This window comes from Schistocerca serialis, chromosome 9, assembly GCF_023864345.2.
Source record: "Schistocerca serialis cubense isolate TAMUIC-IGC-003099 chromosome 9, iqSchSeri2.2, whole genome shotgun sequence".
Taxonomy (NCBI): domain Eukaryota; kingdom Metazoa; phylum Arthropoda; class Insecta; order Orthoptera; family Acrididae; genus Schistocerca; species Schistocerca serialis.
Window position 1 is genome coordinate 407,529,051 of NC_064646.1, and position 23,856 is coordinate 407,552,906.

The following is a 23,856-nucleotide window of genomic DNA, read 5'->3' on the forward strand; positions in this document are numbered from 1 at the left end:
AGAAGCATCATAAGTGGTGAATTTTGAGTAAAACCTACATTTCTCTTGTTGATATTTTAAAATTTGCTTCTTTTGCCAAAATGCTCTGCATTAACAGTGCACTTACATGAAGAGGGGCACAGCATCACAAGCCTTCCACAAAATTTAAAATTGAATAAATGAATGAAAATAGCCTGTGTTGTCCCATTGAGGGCAAAGGCCTCCTACAACTTTTAAAGACTCATTCAGTGAGCTAGTCCACATAAAAGGCTACTGCACTTAATGCACATTACACATTGAATTACACTTGATCACGTAGTTGTAGTTCTAGCTCTTTCCATCCCTTTCTGTTTCTGGCTATGCTGGTCCACGGTCTTCCTGCTTGTTTTCTGAATAAGTCTGACCATTTGTGTCTTCGTCTTCCTGAGAGTCTCTTGCTGATGTAAGGGTCCCATGTGGTAGTTCGTGCCGTCCATGTGTCATCTTGCAGACTCTCCATGTGGCTGCCCCATTTTCATTTTCCTTTAGCATACTTATACCGTGTTTCTCTCTTTGGCTTTGAGACCCCATGTCTGACTTTCATATAATAACACTGGAAAAACGCAGCTTTCAAGTGTCTTCATTTTGAGCCTTCTATTCAGGGTTCTAGGCAATGGCCTTGCCGCAGTGGATACACCGGTTCCCGTCAGATCACTGAAGCTAAGCGCTGTCGGGCGTGGCCCGCACTTGGATGGGTGACCATCCGGGCCGCCATGTGCTGTTGCCATTTTTCGGGCTGCACTCAGCCTCGTGATGACAATTGAAGAGCTACTCGACTGAATAGTAGCGGCTCCAGTCAAAAGAAAACCATCATAACGACCGGGAGAGCGGTGTGCTGACCACACGCCTCTCCTATCCGCATCCTCATCTGAGGATGACACTGCGGTCGGATGGTCCCGATGGGCCACTTGTTGCCTGAAGACGGAGCACCCATTCAGGGTTCTGTATAGCAATATGAACTTTAAGGCCCAGAGACCTTGGGCTTCTTTTAAAAGCTCTTTGTATGTGTTGTCTTCTCCAGGTGACTTTCCATTTTTCAATTCAAGAAAAAAAATTTAAAAATACTTCACAAAAAAAGCCATATTTTGATTATGTTAGAAGAAGTGTGAAAAAATTTTAGACATGAAAAAGAAAACACACAGTTCATGTTGAATAACCAGCTGGAATTAAAGCACCATAACATTCTGGCTAATTTCGATTGTTTGTACGATTGGGTACTAGTATGTAATAAAATACTGTACTATTCTTGCTTGTAAAGGCAGCGATCCAGCACCCCTAGTCATAAGTATATGACATCACACTAAATTTCGTTCTGCCTGTTAGCCAGTCTCTCCCTGTTGTTCATGCGGGACACTTTTGCCTTGCTCTGCACTGAGCTGCCCTGTTCTCATACTGATAAGACACTGTCACTTGATTCTTTCCACAGTGTGATTTGTGTGTGCCACAACTAATTATGTTAGCATTGACAATTCTTTATTGCCAACCCAACCACATTTTTTTAAAAAAAATTATCATCTGCTCACTATAAAATATTTTCTTTTTTCTTTTTAGATGCAGGCAAATTTTAAAGAATGGGGCACTTCTACTTTATCTATCGCTCACCATAGTACTGATGACGATCTCTGAGTAGCAAATTTTCACATGCCCATGATCTCTTAAGGTTATGAATATATTTTAGACATTCCTTTACTAATTTCAATACACACAAAATGTGGTGACACTGTACTTTGCTCTTTACCATGTAGGTTCACTTGATGATGCGGCTTAAAGTTGTGAAACTGGCGTGTTTTAATGAACAAAAATTTTACCAGCTGTAAGCAAATTTCTTCCTAACATCATGCTCTTCAACAGCTGTGGTTGCCCAGAATATAAAATAGTTTGTGAGTTTACACAATGTCAGTTCACTAACATTTTGTGCAAATCCAATTGCAAGAGAATTCTGGAACTGTAGGTTTAGTAAGCCAGGAAAAATAAGGTGAATAACTTGTGGAAAAGCACATCCTCGGTACAAAAATAAACATGTAATGTCTTCACTTATGATGTTCCAAAACCCGCAGCATTTCTCATTTCACTAGCTATTGATGGCCCTTAAAAGTTACATTCTTTCACAAAAAAGTTTGCAGTTAGTGGAATGACAAGGCAGATGGGAGAAGTTCTGCATAATATCCATATGGCAAAATACTCTCCTCTTTGCCTGCTATCATTTGCCAAAATCTCATTTCAGTATGTCAAACTGTTTATGAAATGTGAGGAATGTGGATATTTCTTTCTGGCTTTATGGGTGGTTGGCATGATCACAAATGAGTGTTCTGCATCAGTTCAGTATTCTTGAGATTGGTGATAGATAGAGACTTCCACTTGATTCTAAAGAAAAATATAATATCTTAACCAAATTTAATATGCAACAACTTATTATGTAATAAGCACCAAACACAAAATCAAAGCAACCCCTATTTTCCATTGCAAACTTTTTCAAGTTTTGCACAGTGCCTTACTTACATGCAAATATCACAATAACTATGACCATTAATGAAATGATGGGCATGTCATCATGAAGCTGACATATAAAGCTATAAGTAATGTAAAAATGAAATTTTTATTCAGAATAATTCCTGCAAAATCATTTCAGAAAGATTGCAGGGTGTACGCCTTGATTCTGTCATTGCAGTGTGTCACTGGCTGGCCAAAACTGGGCACATGATGTTGGCCTCCTCTTCTGAACAAATGAATGAACTTGCTCAATGCTTTGGATGAAAACTGGACACTGCACTTCAGCCACTGTGTACTCAAAATGGTTTACCAATGTGCTGTCAATGACATGGTGGCAAGATGCCACATTTAACAATCAAATTGCTTTCCCACCAACAAGATGTGTCGCTGACAACATCACACTTACAAATCAAGCACTTCTCAGCCATTCTTTGTAGGAATGTATTTTAAATAAAAATTCACTTATCAGCTGCAAGTACTCACTGAAAATAAATCCCCTATATAAAACGAGCTCAGTAAAGTTATTTTGTCTATTCACATGAAAGAACTGGACAGGAAAGGTTGTGGAGGTATAGTCTGTCTGTAAACTGAAAAGCGAGCTGCCCTTGTGGTGGCGAAGTTGCATTTCCCAGAAGAGTGCTACAACTGCCATACAGGTTGGTTAAGAATCAATTTCTCCCGCAATAGTGTAGAAAAGTGTGCAGAGATTTATGTAGCATTGGTCCATATGGTTTTCTTGTCTTTGTATTATTAGAAACTTGTACCTGTATTCAATGTATTATTAACACTCTTTGTGGAGAATAAACACTCCTCGGCAGTGTATGTGCAGTGCATTACCAGTGATTCATAAGATGAGCTGTGTCCATGTCAATAAAACTTCGTGAAATACCCTGTAGTTGCTTTTTTTTATGTAGTGCAGCAGAGAGAATGGGGAATTACCTACTCACTCATCATTTTGTAGATGTATGAAACAAGGAAGTGACTTATCACAATCTGGCAACCTACATTTCTTCACATTTCTAATCTTGACTTCCGCCTTTTCACAGTATAACACAATTTATCTCTTAGTATGTTCTGCTGCCCTTAGATGTGCTACACTCTTTAAAATTTGTTCTTAACCCACTTAAGGGGATACGGAATCACCTATCCCCGCAATGTTAATATATGCCTACTATAGGGAACATTTTCTCACAAACTACTGGAGACAGAGAGGTAAAAATTTTACTGTATGTGCATTCATATGTTACAACAATACTGAAACAACAGTTTATTGTCAAAGTATTTTCTTACAGAGATATTGTACATTTATTTTTAAGTAAATTTTTTCCATCGCTTTTTACTAGACTATCACCCCTAAGTCTTTTGTAAATCAAGTAATTAAAAAATCGTTGTTTCAGTATGTAATACGGACCTATGTCACTACGTCATAAAAATTTCAGACTTCTAGGTTGACCAGTACCTGAGATAATGTTCCTAGATGAAGTAAAAAGTAAACTTACGGGAAACGGAGAAAGAAGATTAAAACATTCCTGATCCGTAGCTAATACCCCCTTCACAGTCTTCATAATCATCTTCAAGTCTTCTTTTGGCACCCCTCTGCACCTGTCTTGCTTTTTTCACTAATGTCTTGATTATATTATCAGCATGCCTTAGTCTGTGCTGATCTAAAAAGAACATAGCACGTACCGTACGGGAACCAACACACATACCCAACTTTTGAAGGACCTGGCATTTAGTTATATTTCCAAGATTGAAGGTTGCCACAGCATCATACACACCAAAATGTAGTGTATTAATTCCGACAAACACTGTTTTTGGGAGACGATGCCATATCACACTATTCAAGCACTCGTTGGGGTTCTGCGTTTTTCCGTGAAGACATTTCATCAGAAGACTTCTGTCAGCCAGATCTCTGAAAATGGGCTTTATTTCTGCCATGATGGCTGATGGTAGACTGTGGTGGTGAATGTATTTCTCTCCTGTTGTTAGTCCCCTATTGTATTTACACCAGCTGTTTTCACCTTTGGGGCACAAACCATGTTGTGGATGCTCATCCGTGGATGCGGTGTGGAAATATAAAGCCCATATAGCTCTCCTCATTACTTCAAGATTGCCTGTATTTTGCCTGATTGCAAGGCCGTAGCAGTTCTGAATGTGGTCTATTATGGAATCAGTCAATCTTCCTCTGCCATCCAAGGTTTTCCCATCATCTAGTTTTTTCCCTTTCATAACTGATTTTAACCTTCTCAGCCTGGCACCCATTCTCTTCTGCACATGTCCTATACATTCAAGTTTGCTTATATTTACACTGTTCCCATATGGTTTGCTTTCCAAAACTTCTTTGAATGCTTTAGAGTCACCATCTCCCAGATATTTGACATAGCGAACATTATACCACTGTGAAGAGCGATGAAAAATTTTCTTCACCCCAGCAACCTCCATGCCACCACTACTACCATAATAATTAGCAATACAGTCATCACTGTGTTCATTTTTCAGCCTGCCTGTGCACCTACAGTATTTAGACATTATTGCAACATCAATAACCTTGCCAGTATCAACACTAGTTGCTGTTACAACACCATTGTTGGAGGTGTGGCCCCTTTTCTGCCACGTGCCATCAAACGCCACTGTGAGGTCACGACTGCCGTCATTTTCTTCCACTGCTTCTTCCACAGCAACCTGCATTGACTTCTGTGCTACATCTTCAACTGCAGATCCTAGTACATAATTGTAAGCTTCAAACTTTGAAAGTGCACTTGGAAGATTTAGAACACCACATAGCATATCACCAGCTGCTTTGCCCTTACCAATTGCTCGCAATCCATAAACTAACCTAATATTTACACTATAAAGTTCAGTTTTCTTGTATCCATTATTTACAGTTACTGAAACCGAACTTGGAAACTTACAGCTGTATTTACAAACACTGCATATTAAATTAAACTGGGCAGCCAGGCCAACATGGGATTCTACTTTCAGAGAAACGTTTCCATGACATTTTTTGCAGCACAAACTGTTTTCAAGAGCTTCACACAATATATTCGTATCAATGAGTTCAAAAACTTCATTCCCTCTATCAAGTAAATTATATTTCTCTTCCAAATCTCTTAGTTTTTTATGAGAAGCACTGTTTTCATTTGGTGTAAGTTCGTTCGGCAAATCAGTAATAAGTGGATTCACATTTTCCAACAGTGATGATGATGAACTGCTTTGCTTTGCTAATGAATCATTATTTCTTTTCTTTTGCCAGTTCACACGCTTTTTAAATACTTTTGCTTTAGCTCTAGGCATTTTCACTGCGAAAAATGAAGCACTAAATACGAAATAACTCAACAACAACTACTTTCTTATATCACACTGTTTACAAAACAGTCCCGCCACAAAGTCAAAGAGTAACTTGAGGAAACCAGAGAGAAACATTTTCGGGCAACTAGTGTATAAATAGTCGCTGGAAACCGGGATATTTGAATTCATGTCACTTTAAAGGTACTGCCAAAAAGTTCATGGTCAGCCACGAGAGACGTGTATAACTAAAGCGCAATACCCGATCTCACAAATATATAAAAATAAAATAGTTTTAATTGTAGTAGAGCTATGTATGATACGTCATTTTAAAGAGGAAACATGGCAGAATATAATACGCCAATAAAAAAAAATTCGATTTTTTAACCCAAAATCCGATTCCGTATCCCCTTAAATTGACAATGAAAATAAATTTTATCGCATGAAAACACTATTTTTATAACCTGTGGTTTTTCCATCCCATGCAAGGCAGGAATTATTAGTGCTACAGAAAAAATGAACATGACCTTTTTTGCAGGAAGTTTAATGTAGTTTAACATTGTACTGGGAAGAATTTTCACTAGGAGGTGTGGTTTTTGATTTATTTGAGAAAAGCATTAAAAAGTGAACTTTAAAGAACCTCCAACCCCATCCAAACATTCACAACTCTCCAATCAGCATTTTTGGTATGCTGTTTGTGACACTCCCTTCTAGCAGTGTGTAAAAATTTGTAACTACATGATTTTTTCCCGATTTTCCTTTGTTGACTGATCTATACTGTTCACTGTCATGCATGGATCAACTAAACACTTAACTCTGTACACAATTTATAGTCCCAGTTGTGAGCCAACAAAAATGTTATTTTCAGTATTTCATGTAATTATTGATTGAATTTAAAAATTTAAAATGCTGCCTTAATCTGCTCATTAAGAGGTATAGTCTTCTGTTAAAGGTTCAACACAGTAAGACAAGTATTACAGTTAAAAACTATATGTCTTAAGGTAGCGTAATTCACAATGTGCAAATTACTCAGACTATATTCATCCAGCAATGACTTCCAACTAAACATAATTTCAAACCTTATCCAAACTTTTGCTCACTTAGTTGCTTAACGTCAACTATGTAACTCATTTGTAATTAGAAGTTTGAAGCCATTTTATACATGGGCATTTGATTCTGTAACTGGTTTTGTCTCAGGCAAGAACAATTCTTATATACACACATCAAAAAAAGTTTTGCATCACCTTGGTTCCCAGAGTTCCAGAACTTCTACAGAAAATTGGAATAGAGATTGACATAAACACCATTTCTGCCCTTTTTATTGCTGCTCTTGAAAACCACACATTGTATGTTGTACCACCACACAGCAAAACCTTAATAGGTGGTGGTCCAGATTGCTGTACACACCGGTATCTCTAATACCCTGTAGCATGTCCTCTCCCTTTGATGAAAGACTGTATTCATCGTGGCATACTATCCACAAGTTCATCAAAGCACTGTTGGTCCAGATTGTCCCATTCCTCAATGACGATTCAGTGTAGATCCCTCAGAGTGGTTGGTGGGTCACGTCATCCATAAACAGCCCTTTCCAATCTATCCCAGGCATGTTTGATAGGGTTCATGTCTGGAGAACATGTTTGCCACTCTAGCCGAGCGATGTCGGTATCCTGAAGGAAGTCATTCACAAGATGTGCACGATGGGGGCATGAATTGTCATCCATGAAAATGAATGCCTCATCAATATGCTGCCGATATGGTTGCACTATCAGTCGGAGGATGGTATTGAGGTATTGTACAGCTGTTACGGCATCTTTCATGACCATCAGCAGCATATGTCGGCCCCACATAATGCCACACCAAAACAGCAGGGAGCCTCCACCTTGCTGCACTCGCTGGACAGTGTGTCTAAGGCTTTCAGCCTGACCGGGTTGCATCTAAACACATCTCCAACAATTGCCTGGTTGAAGGCATATGTGACACTCATCAGTGAAGAGGACATGATGCCAATCCTGAGCGATCCATTCGGCTTGTTGTTGGGCCCATCTGTACTGTGCTGCATGGTGTCATGGTTGCAAAGGTGGACCTCACCATGGATGTTGGGAGCGAAGTTGCACACCATGCGGCCTATTGTGCACAGTTTGAGTCATAACACGACGTACTGTGGCTGCACAAAAAGCATCAATCAACACGGTGACGTTGCTGTCAGGGTTTCTCCGAGCCATAATCCATAGGTAGCGGTCGTCCACTGCACTAGTAGCCCTTGGGCAGCCTGAGCAAGTCCTGTCATCGAAGGTTCCTGTCTCTATATATCTCCTCCATGTCCGAGCAACATCGCTTTGGTTCACTCTGAGACGTCTGGACACTTCCCTTGTTGAGAGCCCTTCCTGGCACAAAGTAACAATGTGGATGTGATCAAACCCTGTTATTGACTGTCTAGGCATGGTTGTACTACAGACAACACGAGCTGTCTACCTCCTTCCTGGTGGAATGACTGGAACTGATCGGCTGCCGGACCCTCTCCGTCTAATAGGTGCTGCTCATGCATGGTTGTTTTGCATCTTTGGGCGGGTTTAGTGATGTCTCTGAACAGTCAAAGGGATTGTGTCTGTGATACAATATACGCATTCAACGTCTATCTTTAGGAGTTCTGGGAACCGGGGTGATGCAAAACTTTTTTTTATGTGTGTATATACAAATCTATTATAAAATAATAAAAGTTTAACTGTCAGAGATAGGAACTGGTTCCAGCATACAAGGATGTGAAGAACAGGACCAGCTACCAGTGCCAACAAGTGAAGAAAGTGTTATATGTGCCAGGTACAAATGGCAGCAGGCATTCCACAGCATGTGTGATTTCCTCCCAACATACGCCCTGTGTAGAAAGCACAATAAGGTAATTTGCATGTCTTTTGAAAAGGGATGAACATATTATACCATGTAGCATGTAAAAATTATGCTTCTGTCTTAAAAGGTTACTGAAACTTCATGTTCAAAAATAAGTTATTTGAAATAAAAAAAGATCAAAATATCACCAAAATTGTTGTCATCCTTTAAAAGTGAATGCAAAATGTTCATTTTAAATAAATGGAATGATGGAGTATCACATTCTTCCTTGTGTTTTAGTTTGAAGTCAGCTAGACCCAAAATGAGTGCATATCAAAGCACCATGTGAGTACTGAAGGGTACAAATCAGAATGTGTATACACAAGAAATGTGGCCTATAATTGAATCTCTCCATTGGTTAAAAATTCCAGATTAGTCCCTCATTCAGGAAACGTCTAGTGGCTAGTGTTGTGTTCAATTACCGGCCAGGATGGGGATTTTTCTCTGCCCGGGGACTAGGTGTTTGTGTTGTGATCATCATCATCATTCGTGACAGTGGCTAGATTGAACTGTGTAAAAATTGGGACTTTATACAGGCGCAGATGATCACAAGGTTGAGCGCCCCACAAACCAATCATCATCATCATCATTCATAAAACCAGGAGGTGACTGGTGATGGAGGGTTACCTTGTGAAAAAAGATTGAAAACCGAGCAAAATAGTAACGTTCTATGAGTTGTAGCATGGAATATCGGACGTCTGAATGTGATAAGTAAGCTAAAAAAGTCTGAAAAGGAAAATGCAATGCCTCTATCTCAATAGAGTACAACTCAGTGAAAAAATGGATAGAAATTAAGGATTTCTGGTCAGATGAATATAGAGTAATATCAACAGCAGAAGATAATGGTATAACTGGAAGAGGACTCATTATGAATAAAAAGCTGGGGCAAAGAGTGTGTTACTATAACAGTTCAGTGGCAAGTTTATTCTAATCATAACTGACATCAGACCAACACCAACAATAGTTCAGGTATATAGGCTGACATTACATTAGATGAACAGGCAACTCCATTTATAAAGGGGAGGGTGGGGGTGAAAAAGTTAATAATCATGTGGGCCTGAAGTAGCATGGTAGGGGAAGGAGTAGAAGATAAGAGTTATGGGATGTAGTAGGAATGAGAAAGAGTCTTTGAGTTTTACAATGAAATTCAGCCAGTAATAACAAATACACTGTTAGAGGATCACAACAGAGGCAGGCAACTTGGAAAAGACATGTAGACATGAGAAGATACAAACTGGATTATGTCATGGTGAGACAAAGATTCTAAATCAGATATTGGATGGCAAGGTATACCCACGACCACAGAAGCCTCTAATCACGTTTCAATGATAATGTAGAGTGGGCTGAAGACATTCGACATACGAAGTCATTCTTGTTCTGCCAACAGTCTTGTCAAAGAGGGTATAAGAGTGGATCGAGGTATAGGGCACGCTCTTGCCCTTTGGATGTGAAACAGCCCCTAAAAGGCAGAAGGGTCAACAATGATCAATGGCATGAGGATGCAGAAGACAATGGAAACAACAGCATTAAAAACTCATAATGTGTGTCCACAAGACATGACCTGTAATTGAATAAAGTGTCATGATAATCTCTCCATTGACAAATGATTCCAAACTAGTCCCCCATTCAGATCTCCAGGAGGGCCCTGTGAAGGAGGAGGTGACCATGAGAAAAAGACTGGATAACCAACAAAAGGAAACATTCTGCAAGTCAGATTTTGGAATGACAGAAATTTAAACTTGGCAGAGAAGCTACAAAATCTGATAAAAGAAATGCTAAGTGTAAATCTAGATACAGTGGGAGTCAGTGAAGTGAAATGGAAAGAAGGCAAGGATTTCTGGTCAAACAAGCATAGGGTAAAATCAGCAGGAGCAGAAAATGGTATAAGAGGCATAGGATTTGTTATGAGTGGGGAAGTAGGAGAGAGACAGGTTTACTGTGAACAGTTCAGTGATAGGCTGTTTCTCATCAGAATCAATATCAAACCGACACCGACAACAATAGTTTAAGTATATCTGTCAATGTTCCATGCAGACGAAGAAGAGATAGAGAAAATATATGAGGATATTGAACAGGTAATTCAGTACATAAAAGAAGATGAAAATCTAATGTCATGGGAGACTGGAATTTGGTTGTAGGACAAGGTGTAGAAGAAAAGGTTATGGGAGAATAGTGTTTGGTAGTAGGGATATGAGAGGAGAAAGACTGAGTTCTGCAATAAATTTCACCTAGTAATAGTGAATACTCTGTTCAAGAATCACTAGAGGAGGATGTATACTTGGAATAGTCTGGGGGATATAGGGAGATTTAAGTTAGATTACATCCTGATAAGACAGAGCTTCCAAAGTCAGATATTGGATTGTAAGGTGTACCCAGGATCAGATACAGACTCACATCAAAGCTCAGTAATAATCAAGAGCAGGCTGAAGTTTAAGAGACCAGTCAGGAAGAATCAGTACAAATTGTGGAAGTACAAAGGAATGAAGATAATGCACTTGAAGTTCCCTGAAACCGTAGATACTGCAATAATAAATAGCTCAGTGGTAGTTCAGTTGAAGATAAATGGACATCTCTAAAAAGGGCAATGACAGAAGTGGGAAAGAAAAATATGACTACAAGGAAAGATCGGAAAGTAATGCACAATAATTTTATTACCAAAAAGTTTAAAAGGTAGCAAAATGAAGAAGAACCACAAATGACCTTATATATTTTACCTACATTTCTACACAGCCACCAACATTCTCAACACATTTCTCCCATCACGGTACCAGTTTCAATATGCCCTGTTTGTAGAAGTCCATTTGGTTGGAGTATAGCCATCTGTGAACTGCTGATTTCACTTCCACATCTGTTGCAAAGTGTTGGCCAGCCAGGAATTTCTTCTTGGAACCAAACAGATGAAAGTTCGATGGTGCATGGTGGATGCTGGAGCACCTCCCACCCAAATTTGGCGATTTTCTCACGAACAGGAGCAGCAACATAGGGCCAAGTGTTGTCAAGAAGTAGTTTGACACCATCAGCATTAATGTTGTGACGTTTGACACAAAGGGCATGATGCAACTTAACCAAAGTTTTAATGTAGGCTGCAGTATTCACAGTGGTCCTGCGTTCAGCTAAGTCCACCAATACCACAACAAGCATATCCCAGAGCACTTTCTTAAGCATTTTCCTAGCAGACTGAGCCACTCTGAATTTTTTTTTTTATATGGGGGAACCAGCATATTTCCACTTCATAGAAGCCTGCTTGGTTTCAGGCATGTAGTTGTATGCCCACAACACATCACCAGTGAAAATCCCTTGCACAAAGCCATGCCCTTCTGTGGCATAACATGTTAAGTAATCCAAACTCATCATTATACACTGGCCTGCTGACCCTTGTGGTTGGTTGTCTGTCAGGTTCTTAGGCACCCCGCGAGCACTAACTTTACAAAATATAATAATGTATGTCATGAGCGAATGAAAAATAAGCAAAGTAGACTACTTTTTGTGTCAAACTATCAATTACTTCAGATACCATAGTAAAAATGGCAGCATTAAGTCTTTGGACAAGATCCCAAATGTGGGCTTCCATTAACAGTTTACTATCTATCTGAACACTTAGAAATTTGAACTGTTCAGATTCACTAGTCATATGCCCATTCTGTGAAATTAAAATGTTGGGTTTTGTTGAACTGTGTGTTATAAAATGTAAAAACTGAGTCTTACTGTGATTCAGTGTTAATTTATTTTCCACATGCGATGAACTTACATCATGAACTGCACTTTTTGAAACAGTTCCAATGTTGCACACAACATCCTTTACTACCAAGGTTGTGTCATCAGGAAACATTAATATTTTAGAATCATCTATAATACGGAGGGCATATCATTTATATAAATAAGGAACATGGGAGGCCTCAGCACTAATCTGTGGGGCACACACTATTTGACCATGCCCCTCTCAGACCCCACATCATAGTCACTCTCAATAATGTGGATAATGACCTTTTGCTTTCTATTGTTAAAGTAAAAGGGGAACCAGTTGTAAGATACCCCCGTATTCCATAATGGTCCAACTTCTGCAACAATATTTTGTGATCTAGACAATCAAATGCCTTAGTTAAATAGAGAAAGATGCCTAGTATTCGAAACCTTTTGCTTAATCCATCCAGTGCCTCAAAGAGAAAAGAGAATATAGCACTTTCAACTGATAAATCACTTCTAAAACAGAACTGTACATGTGAAATATAATGCTCAGCTATCCTTATATACACACAGCCTTTTCAATAACTTTAGCAAACACTGATGGCATAGACATAGTCTACATTATCCCTTTCTCTCTTTTTATAAAGCGGCTTTACTACTGAGTACTTTAATCGTTCAGGAAACTAACCATTCTTGAAGGAAAAATTACAAATATGGCTAAGTATAGGGCTAACATGAGTAGCACAGTTCTTTAATATTCTGCTAGGCACTCCATCATATCCATGAGAGCCCTTAGTCTTCAGTGATTTAATTATTGACTCAGTCTCCCCTTGTCAGTCTCTCAGAGATTTCATTCATCAGTCTCAGAAAGGCATTTTCCAAGAGAGTTATATGATTCCCTGTGGAAATTAAGTTTTTATTTAATTCACCAGCAATTCTCAGAAAGTTATTGTTAAATACTGTACATATATCTGACTTACCAGAAACAGAAATATTTTTACTATGAACTGCCTTTATACTATCGACCTAGTGCTGCTAACCAGACACATCCTTCACAACTGATCATACTGTTTTAACTTTATCCTATGAATTAGCTATTCTATTTGCATAGCACATACTCTTTGCCTTCCTAAAAAAAAACATTTTTAAGCACCTTACAATACTGACTTGTGACTATTTCTAACATTTTGCTACAATTCCCACTTTGTTCTACATTTCCGTATCCCACTAGTCAGCCACCCAGGCTACCTTTTACTGCCAGTACCCAGTTTAGAATGTTCTAATGGAAAGCAACTTTCAAAGAGAATGAGAAACGTGTTAAGGGAAGCATTATACTTCTCACCTATGTTATCGGAACTATAAACATCCTGCCACTCTCGTTCCTTAACAAAGTTTTAAAAACACACTACATATACATCTACATGGTTACTCTGCAATTTTCACTTAAGTGCCTGGCAGAGGGTTCATTGAACTATTTCATACTACTACTCTACAATTCCGCTCTCGAATGGTGCATGGGAAAAAGGTACACCTAAATCTTTCCGTTCAAGCTCTGATTTCTCTTATTTTTTTATGATCATTTCTCCCTACACAGGTGGGTGTGAACAAAATATGTTCACATTCAGAACAGAAAGTTGGTGATTGAAATTTCGTAACTAGATCTCACCGCAAAGAAAACTGCCTTTGTTTCAGTGACGGCCACCCCAACTCGCGTATCATATCAGTGACGCTCTCATCCCTATTGCGTGATAACACTAAATGAGCTGCCCTTCTTTGCACTTTTTTTATGCCCTCCGTCAATCCTACCTGGTAAAGACCCCACACCGGACAGCAATATTCCAGCAGAGAACGGACAAGTGTAATGTAGGCTCGCTCTTTAGTGGGTTTGTCACATCTTATAAGTGTTCTGCCAACAAAGCGCAGTCTTTGTTTCACCTTCCCCACAATATTATCTACATGGTTTTTCAAATTTAAGTTGCTCGTAATTGTAATTCCTAGGTATTTAGCCGAACTGGCAGCCCTTAGATTTGTGTGATTTATCGTATACCCAAAATTTATCAGATTTCTTTTAGTACCCATGTGGATGATCTCACACTTTTCTTTGTTTAGTGCCAATTGCCACTTTTTGCACCATACAGAAATTCTCTCTAGATCATTTTGTAATTGGAATTGATAGTCTGATGATTTTACTAGACGATAAATTACAGCAGCATCTGCAAACAATCTAAGGGAGCTGCTCAGATTATCACCCAGATCATTTATGTAAATCAGGAACAGCAGAGGGCCTATGACACTACCTTGCAGAACGCAAGATATCACTTCTGTTCTACTCGATAATTTATCGTCTATCACTACGAGCTACTCTGAGAGGAAATCAGGAATCCAGTCACACAAATGAGATGATACTCCATATGCATGCAATTTGATTAATAGTCGCTTGTGAGGAACGGTATCAAAAGCCTTCTGGAAATCTAGGAATATGGAATTGATCTGAGATACCTTGTTGACAGCACTAATTACTTCATGGAAATAAAGAGCCAGCTGCATTGCACAAGAATGATATTTTCTGAATCTGTGTTGGTTATGTATCAATAAGTCATTTTCTTCAAGGTGATTCATAATGTTTGAGTATGTATGAGCTCCAAAATGCTACTGCAAATTGAGGTCCGTGATATGGGTCTGTAATTCAATGGGTTGCTCCTATTTCCTTTCTTGAATATTGGTGTGACCTGTGCTACTTTCCAGTCTTTAGGAACAGACCTTTTGTCAAGTGAGCAGTTGTATATGATTGCTAAGAAAGGGACTATTGTGTCTGCATACTCTGGTACACCTTCTGGACTGGAAGACTTGCCTTTCTCAAGTGATTTGAGTTGTTTTGCAACACCTAAGATATCTACTTTTATGTCACTCACGCTAACAGTTTTTCTGGTTTTGAATTGCGGAATATTTACTTTGTCTTCTTTTGTGAAGGAATTACGGAAAACTGTATTTAGTAACTCTACTTCAGTGGCACCATCATCAGTAACAATTCCATCACTATCGCGCAGTGACGGTATTGAATGTTTTTTTGCCACTGGTGTACTTTACATACGACCAGAATCTCTTTGGGTTTTCTACCATATTTTGAGACAATGTTTCATTGTGGAAACTATTAAATGCATCTCGCATTGACGTCTGCACTATATTTTGAAGCTTCTGTGAAACTTAGCCAGTATTGGGGATTTTGCATTATTCTGAATTTGGCATGCTTTTTTCGTTGCTTCTGCAACAGCGTTCTGACATGTTTTGTGTACCAGGGTGGATCAGTCCCATCTCTTATTAACTTATACGGTATGAACCTATCTATTGCTGTCGATACTGTATTTTAGAAATTGAGCCTTATCTGGTCTACACTTACATAATTAGCTAGACTCTCTCTTAGGAAGGCATCAAGAAAATTTTTATCTTCAGTTTTAAAAAGATATATTTTGTATTTATTTTTAGTGGTTTTGGTTGATATGGTTTTGACCCTTGCTACAATGACCTGGCGCTCACTAATCCCTGTACCTGTCATGACACACACTATTAGATCAGGATTATTTGTGGCTAAGAGGTCAAGTGTGTTTTTGCAACCATTTACAATTCGTGTGGGCTCATGAACTAATTGTTCAAAGTAATTCTCAGAGAAAGCATTTAGTACAATTTCGGAAGATGTTTTCTGTCTACCATCGGCTTTGAACATGTATTTTCACCAACAAATCGAGGGTAGATTGAATTCTCCACCAATTATAGCTGTATGAGTGGGGTACTTATTTGTAATAAGATTCAAGTTTTCTTTGAACCATTCAGCTATTATATCATCTGAGTCGGGAGAGTTGGTAGAAGGAGCCAATTATTATTGTTGCTGTTGGATTAGCTTTCATACACAGTTTGTAATTATATATAACAGTTGTTTGAGTACAAAAACCTGTTAGTGTTAAAATTTGTGCGTCACAGTCTGAAAGGCCATTCACCCTTTTACTACTATTAGAAGCTTAGTTTCACTAAATTCAACTGCCCCGGCACAACATACAAATACCTGTTCAGTGCAGTGCCAAGATACATCTATGGACTCAAATAGAATACTGTTTTTTACGTACACGGCCACTCCTCCATTCTGCAAAGAACTCCTTGAAAAAAAGCCAGCTAATCTGTATCCTGGTAAAGGTGGCCACTAAATTATCAAATTATTTAAGTGGTGCTCTGATATACCAATAATGTCAGAGTCAACATCAATGAACTTCACTAATTGTATCTGTAATACCTCTTAGATTTTGATGAAATACGCTAATTACTTCACTACTTGGATAATCTGGCCTCCTTTGAAGGTGGTTCCTCTGTTGAGGGACTTCCTTTAAGAAGGGATACCTATCAGCTGACTTCAATAAAAAAAAAGTGCAACTCCAACACTTTATTTAGCGTATGGTTAATACAGACATATCATGAAATTAAATTACATGTACATATTGACACACAAGAAACTTAAATTTGTCTTCAATCCAGCGCACTGCATCTGGAGTTGCTAGCAGGAAGTCTTCTTTGGCGCCGTGATAGGCTCGAATCCTGCATTCAATGACAATGTGGTGAACAGTCTGGTATGGAGCCCCACAGTCACAGGCTGGATCAGGCAGCTTCTTCCACTTAAAGAGAGCATCCCTGCATCGCCATGGCCGGTATGGATTCTGTTGAGAGTAGTCCAGGACTTGCATGGTAGGTCGAATCCACTTGGAAGTTTAGCACCTGAGAAAATGCTATGCAGGTGCACATCTGTCACTGCCTCCCACCGATCTTTCCTGGACCCTAACACTAATTACTTCCATCAGACTTTCAGAAAAACACCATCAACACAACTTCAAAAATAATAAGTCAACAAGTGCGAGAATTAGTGCACAATCAGCGTAACAGCTCATGCATATAAGTTGCTGATAAGAATAATATAAGCAGGAATGGAAAAAAAATTGAGAATCATTACGGTTTCAGAAATGTAAAGGCAACAGAGAAGCAGTTCTGACATTGTGGTTGACAACAGAAGCAAGACTGAAGAAAAATTAAGACACACTCTTAGGATTTATCGATATATAAAAGGTGTTTGACAATGTAAAATGCTACAAAATGTTTGATATTCGAACAAAAATAGGAGCAAGCTTCAGGGAAAGACAGGTGATATACAATATGTGCAAGAATCAAGGAGAAACAATAAAATCGGGAAGACCAAGAATGAACTGCTCAGATCAAAAACGGTGCAAGACAGGGAAGTAGTTTTGTACCTACTGTTCAATCTATACACCAGAGAAGCAATGGCAGAAATAAAATAAAAGTTCAGGAGTGAGGTTAAAATTCAGGGTGAAAGGATATCAATGACAATTCGCTGATGAACTGCTATCCTCCATGAAAGTGAAGAAGAATTACAGGATCTATTGAACGGAATGAAGTCTAATGAGTGCAGAATATGGACTGAGAGTAAACTGGAAAAAGCAAAGTAATGAGAAGTAGCAGATATGACAATAACAAGAAATTTAACACTGAAGTTGGTAATCACAAAGTTAAGGAACTCTGCTAACTAGGAAGCAAAATAACCAATGACGCACCACAAAGCAAGGAGGATATAAAAGGAGACTAACACTGCAACGAGAGCATTCTTGGCCAAGAGAAGTCAATTAGTATCAAACATAAGCCTTAGTCGGAGGAAAAAAAAAAGTGTGTGAATGTTTCAAGCACAACACTGTATGACAGTGAAACATGAATCACAGCATTTGCGAAGTGGTTCTACAGAAGAATGTTGACAATAAGGTGTACTGATAAGGTAAAAAACGAGGTGGTTCTCCGTAGCCTCAGTGAGGAAAGAATATATTGAAAACACTCGCAAAAAGAAGGGACAGGATCATAGGAAATCTGTTAAAACATCAAGGAATAACTTCCACGGAACTACAGGGAGTTTTAGAGGAAGACAGAGATTAGAATACATCTAGCAAATAACTGAAGATGTAGGTTGGAAGTGCTACTCTGAGACTGCAAAGACTGGCACAGGAAAGGAATTCATGGCGGGCCACATCAAACCAGCCAGGAGGCTGATGACAAAGAAGAAGAAAGAAGGAAAGAAATACTGGTACATATGCAACCCAAGGTGCCACACCACATACTCTGTATTGGCACTTGAGCAAAAAAGTTTGACGAACACTGATCCAGACAAATACAAATCTATCAAAGGTCAATAAATGTGAGAACTATCATACAATCTACTTATCAGCTCATGCCTCCAAAAATAACCTACAAGAAAAAGAAAAATAACATACAGGAAACAGGAAAATAACATAAAAATCCATCAGATGACTACCAGTTTGGCTTTAGGAAAACTAAAAGCACCAGAGGGGCAGTTCTGATATTGCACTTGATAATGGAGGCAACACAAGAAAAATTAAGACACCTTAATAGGATCTGTCAACCTAAAAAAAGTCTGAGTATGAAATGGTGCAAGAAGTTTGTCATTCCCAAAAAAATGAGTACAGGGTAGACAAGTAATGTACATAAACCAAGAGGGAACAATAAGAATGGAGGACCAAGAAATAAGAGCTTGGATTAAAAAGGGCCATAAATTAGGGATCAAGACTTTCTTCTCTCTGCTGTTCAACGGGTACATTGAATAAGCAATGACAGAAATAAAAGAAAGATTCAGGTGCAGGATTAAAATATAAACAATAAGATTCAATGAAGACATTGCTATCCTCTGTGAATTTAAGGGAGAATTATAGAACCTTCTGAATGGAACAAACAGTGTAATGAACACAGAATACAGACTGAGAATAAACCAAAGAAAAACAAAAGCATGAATAGTACTAGAAATGAAATTAGCAATAAAATTAACAGCAAAATTATCACCATATAGTAGATTAAGGGAAGGAAGTCTGCTATCTTGGAAGTTACACAACATGTGTTGGATGAGGTACGAGGATATAAGAAGCAGACTATCAAAAGCATCTGTTCCATGTGGCCACATCACAAACGTGTCAAACATATACTGATAGAAATTTGTGGGTTCTACTGCCTTTGCTTAGTGTTTCACCTATAGGTTTTCCATGCCAGGTGATACTGGACTACCCATCACCATCGGCATCGGCATATCCAGAAAGATTGTCAGACTCCTATGGAAACATGGCATTCAGTGTAGTTTGTTCTCTTCCACCACAATAAAAAGTATTCTTTGTAATGTTAAAGATGATCTCAGTTTGCAAAAGCCGAGTGTGTATTGTATTCCATGCGAATGCAGCATGGCTTATGTTGGGCAGACTATCAGAACAGTCGTGGAGAGATGCAATGAATATCGGTGGCACAACCAACTAAAACAGCTGACCAAATCGGCTGTTGCTTAGGACTACCTCAAACATAATCGTGAATTGAAATATGATGAGACCAGTGCTGTGGTGCGAAGGCCAAGTTTCTGGGACAGCATAATTATGAAGTCTATCAAAACTAAGAAGTCAGAAAACATAATAAACAGGAATGGAGGTCTCAATTTAAATAATGTTTGGAGTCCAGCACTCAATTTATTAAAACCTCACTGATCATCACATTCATCAGAGTTGGAAAACACCGAGGGAATTTACATTTTACCTAGTATCAGTGGGTGCTATGTAAAACAAAAGAGCATCAAAGGGCACAGTGGACATCGGGAACATCACTCTGTTATAAATAGGGGCATGAGACCAACAATATCTAAGAGCTCATTGGAGTACAGCCAGCAATTGCACATAAAAGCAAAACTCATAGCACCTGAAGACTGCTGGGTCAGTCAGTCAAAATATTCTGCAAAAAAATGGAAAACAGCAACTTAGCTGAACACCTGGAAGCACACTATTAATCAATCATGCCAAGAAAAGCTGAGAGATCATGACACAGGTGCTATATTATGCTGACAAAAATTGCTCATGTGAGAGCTGCAGAAGTGTTTTTGGAAACTATACATGTAGACATTTATTTTAAGTTCTTTATGTCAACGGCGATGTGAGTAACCACAACTGCATCATACAGACAATCCTCATGAACTAAGAGGTCACGCTCAATCCTCTCCAAAAGTTAGTGTATGGTACTGTATTTCGAAGTTTGGAGTACTTGCCCCACAATTTTTAAATGATCAGACTGTAATATGAGATTCTTACCTAGGCATGTTGAAGGATCTGGTTGTTGATAATCTTCCCCTCCTTATCGCAACATAAAGTTACTTCTAGCAAGATGGTGCACCACCACATTATTCCTTAAAGGTTCAAACTTATTTGGATGAAACATTTGTAGATGCTGGACTGAAAGAGGCTGACCTTTGTCGCGGCCACCTAGGTCATCTGATTTGACTCCATGTGATTTCTACTTATGGGGAGTGGTGAAAGAACACGTGTATGCCACAATACCTACTGACTTTAATGTCTTAAAGAATGCATAACACCAGTTGTATACTCTGTACCTAGGGAAACGTGTGAAAGAGCTATGCCCATTACGATGAAAAGACTTCACACATGCACTGACAACCAAGGATTACAAGGTCGAAGAAGTGCACTAGCTTCATTTGGACTTGTATACATAGTGAGTGATTTTATATTACAATAAATAAAATAAAAGTCAATCCGAAATAAATGATAACATCTTTCTGGACAACACTATATAAAATATTTAGTGTAGCACAGTAATTCCAAAACTCATACAATGTAGGATTTCACGGCCAGTATTTGCGATATTGCTGATATTTGATTTACTGGTGTAAGGCCGTGGTCCAAGTCATAATTCTCAGGCTTGGCCATAAATCAAATATCAGCAGTATCGCAAAATTTTTCATAAATGCAAGAATTTATATAGTTTGAGTTACTTTCTATTTCTTTGATGACATATATGTCTCGAAGCAGATAACACTATTATTTTCTTGCACTTCCAAGATTTTGTTTCAAATAATATAAACAGAACCTGAAACAATCTTCCTGTACCCTATGGCTTCACCCACATACACGTTCCACACATCTCCTCATCTCCCCTCTCTGTGGTCACTTCTTCCTCCCCGTCTATCTGTTCACATCCTCCCACCTCCATCTTTCTCTTCATCCCTTCCTCCCACTCTCTCTGTCCATCTCCTCCTCCCCCTTCTCCTTCTCTCCATGTCCATCCCCTCCTGCCACTCTCTCTCACTATCCATCTTCTCCTGCTCCGCTCTCTCCCTGTCCTTCTACTAGCCATGCTCATCCACATGCAAAACAGGCCAATAAAGCACCCTGATACTACTCAAACACAACATGCCTGCCATGTTGGGCAGCCTCCACATCAGGAGCTGGAAAACTGTTTCTTGCCCTCTGATGTGCAAGCTTCCACGCAAAGCAATTCGATAGGGCAGACCACATTCCTATCAGAGCTAGGAGGTTATAAACCCCACAGCGCTGACACTTGCGAAGTTTGCTGTTTGTGTGTCAAACTTTGTTGAAATCAATCCAGAGATTTGGGCAGTGATCCTGGACACACACACACACACACACACACACACACACACACACACACACACTTGTTTACACATATACAGATTTCCATACTATCCTCAGAAATAAAGACAGTAACTGAGTACAAGTCTCCAATTTTATTTTACACATTTAGCCAGTCATTTGCATTGTATGTATTAACAATAAACAAATTAACATACAATTGGATACAAGAAATTTATGACTTTATGGTTGTATAAAAATGTACCACAAACACGTCAATGAAATGAAAAAATGACTGCCACTCTTCCTTTTCCAAATCAAGGAGGGAAAAAAAGATAATTATAAAGTACTGCAGCACAGAAAATGGAATTATGCCTCAGGCCAAAGTTCTCAATCAGTTAAGCAGCAAGTCGCATATTAAGCTGTTTATAACCAAGTGGACCTGCAAGAGTCAAAGTTGAGGAATTACTGAGAGCCTTTTATGTTTACACATACTACACACAAAGCTGACTGACTATATATATATATATATATATATATATATATATATATATATATATATATAAATAAAAACAAAGATGGCAGGTCGATAGACCATCTTTGTTTTTATATATAATTTTTCCCACGTGGAATGTTTCCTTCCATTATATATATATATATATATATATATATATATATATACAACAAAAATCACTGATATAATGACAGAAAAATATTTCAAATATTTTCACAATCTGTGGAAAGAAAGATAATTGTGGTACATCATCATATAAAACTCCATTTAAATTTTAAAATATATTGAACAAAATCATACAACATAAAATAACAAATAAAACATTGTGTTGGATGCATCCACCATCTATCAAAGGAAGAATTGCCAGGTTTCAGGAGAATATAACATGCAAAATGAAGCCAACAATTTATTTCAGAAATTTTCCACCTTCCTCCCTATACAAAAAAAGCACGAAATCCTCTGGAAACTCTGAGTAGCTACTGCTCAAATAAAGACTATTTAAATTTTTGATGAATTTGCACCATTCCACTCCCTTTTTCTTGTTATACATCAACAGTGCTTGCAAAAATATTTATTTAGCAAGCTCCTTGTTTAATTTTGGTGGTGAAAATAATATGTGGAGGAAAGAAGGAGAACATGGAGGGAGGGATTTTTATAATTTTATGTACATATGAGATAGATAGATAGATAGATAGATAGAGAGAGAGAGAGAGAGAGAGAGAGAGAGAGAGAGAAGGGAGGGAGAACGTAAAATAAGTTGAGAAAGCCTAATGACCTCAATTAATTTCGTAAATTCCTGGAAGTTCTTTCAATACTTAGTTATAAACAACATTTGTTACTGCACCATACAAAATCTATGTAACTAAAATATTGTGGAAACATACAAATCATTAACTACTTAATAAGAAGTCCTGCAGTACTTGCCTTTAAAGTAAGGTGAAAGCACATATATTTGAATTCAATATCTAACAAAGTAACATACTTCTTGCATCTCCCAAAAATGACTCTAAACTCCATAAATACTGTCATACAGAATACAGCGCTTCAAGGACAAAAAGAAATAATGCTGACGGTTGTCTCAGACAAACAAAGAAGGATAGATGTTCCAATATAACACGATTACATCAGGTTTGCTTTCCACACAATACAAACATAATAGCACACGGGCTTCTTATACCACACATATGTGGTTCTCTCGCCTCGTTTTTGGCATTACAGTTTTGATCCAAACAATGACAAAAAAACCAGCACTTCCACTCCTTCCTGCAGGACAATGGAATGTTGAATATCATGAGGTTTTCTGATGCCTACTGTAATTTCTCAAAAAACTCAAGAGTTTCATTCAGTCTTCTCCTGCTGGTATGGCATCTTCTAGTCTCTTCACAAATTTAATGCGCAGTTCAGTTACATTGTCACCCTTCAGCTGATCTTGTACAAACCAAGAAGTAACTTCCATTTGCACCTATAACAAATACACATTATCAATATATAGTTTGCAAACTATTCTATTAGCAT

General features: G+C 38.4%; 1 protein-coding gene and 1 pseudogene across 2 annotated transcripts in view; one reads left to right on the plus strand and one right to left on the minus strand.

The window, feature by feature from the left end:
* Window positions 1-627: 627 nt before the first annotated feature.
* On the plus strand, window positions 628-745 carry LOC126420314 (5S ribosomal RNA; annotated as a pseudogene).
* A 21,222-nt stretch (window positions 746-21,967) lies between these two features.
* The window catches only part of LOC126418629 (trafficking protein particle complex subunit 3), a 35,134-nt gene continuing 33,245 nt past the window's right edge, over window positions 21,968-23,856 (minus strand). For both annotated transcript variants that reach the window (XM_050085473.1, XM_050085474.1), the window contains exon 4: window positions 21,968-23,803. In XM_050085473.1, coding sequence (XP_049941430.1) covers window positions 23,684-23,803 — 120 coding nt within the window. In that variant the 3' untranslated portion in view covers window positions 21,968-23,683. The remainder of the gene's footprint in view (window positions 23,804-23,856) is intronic.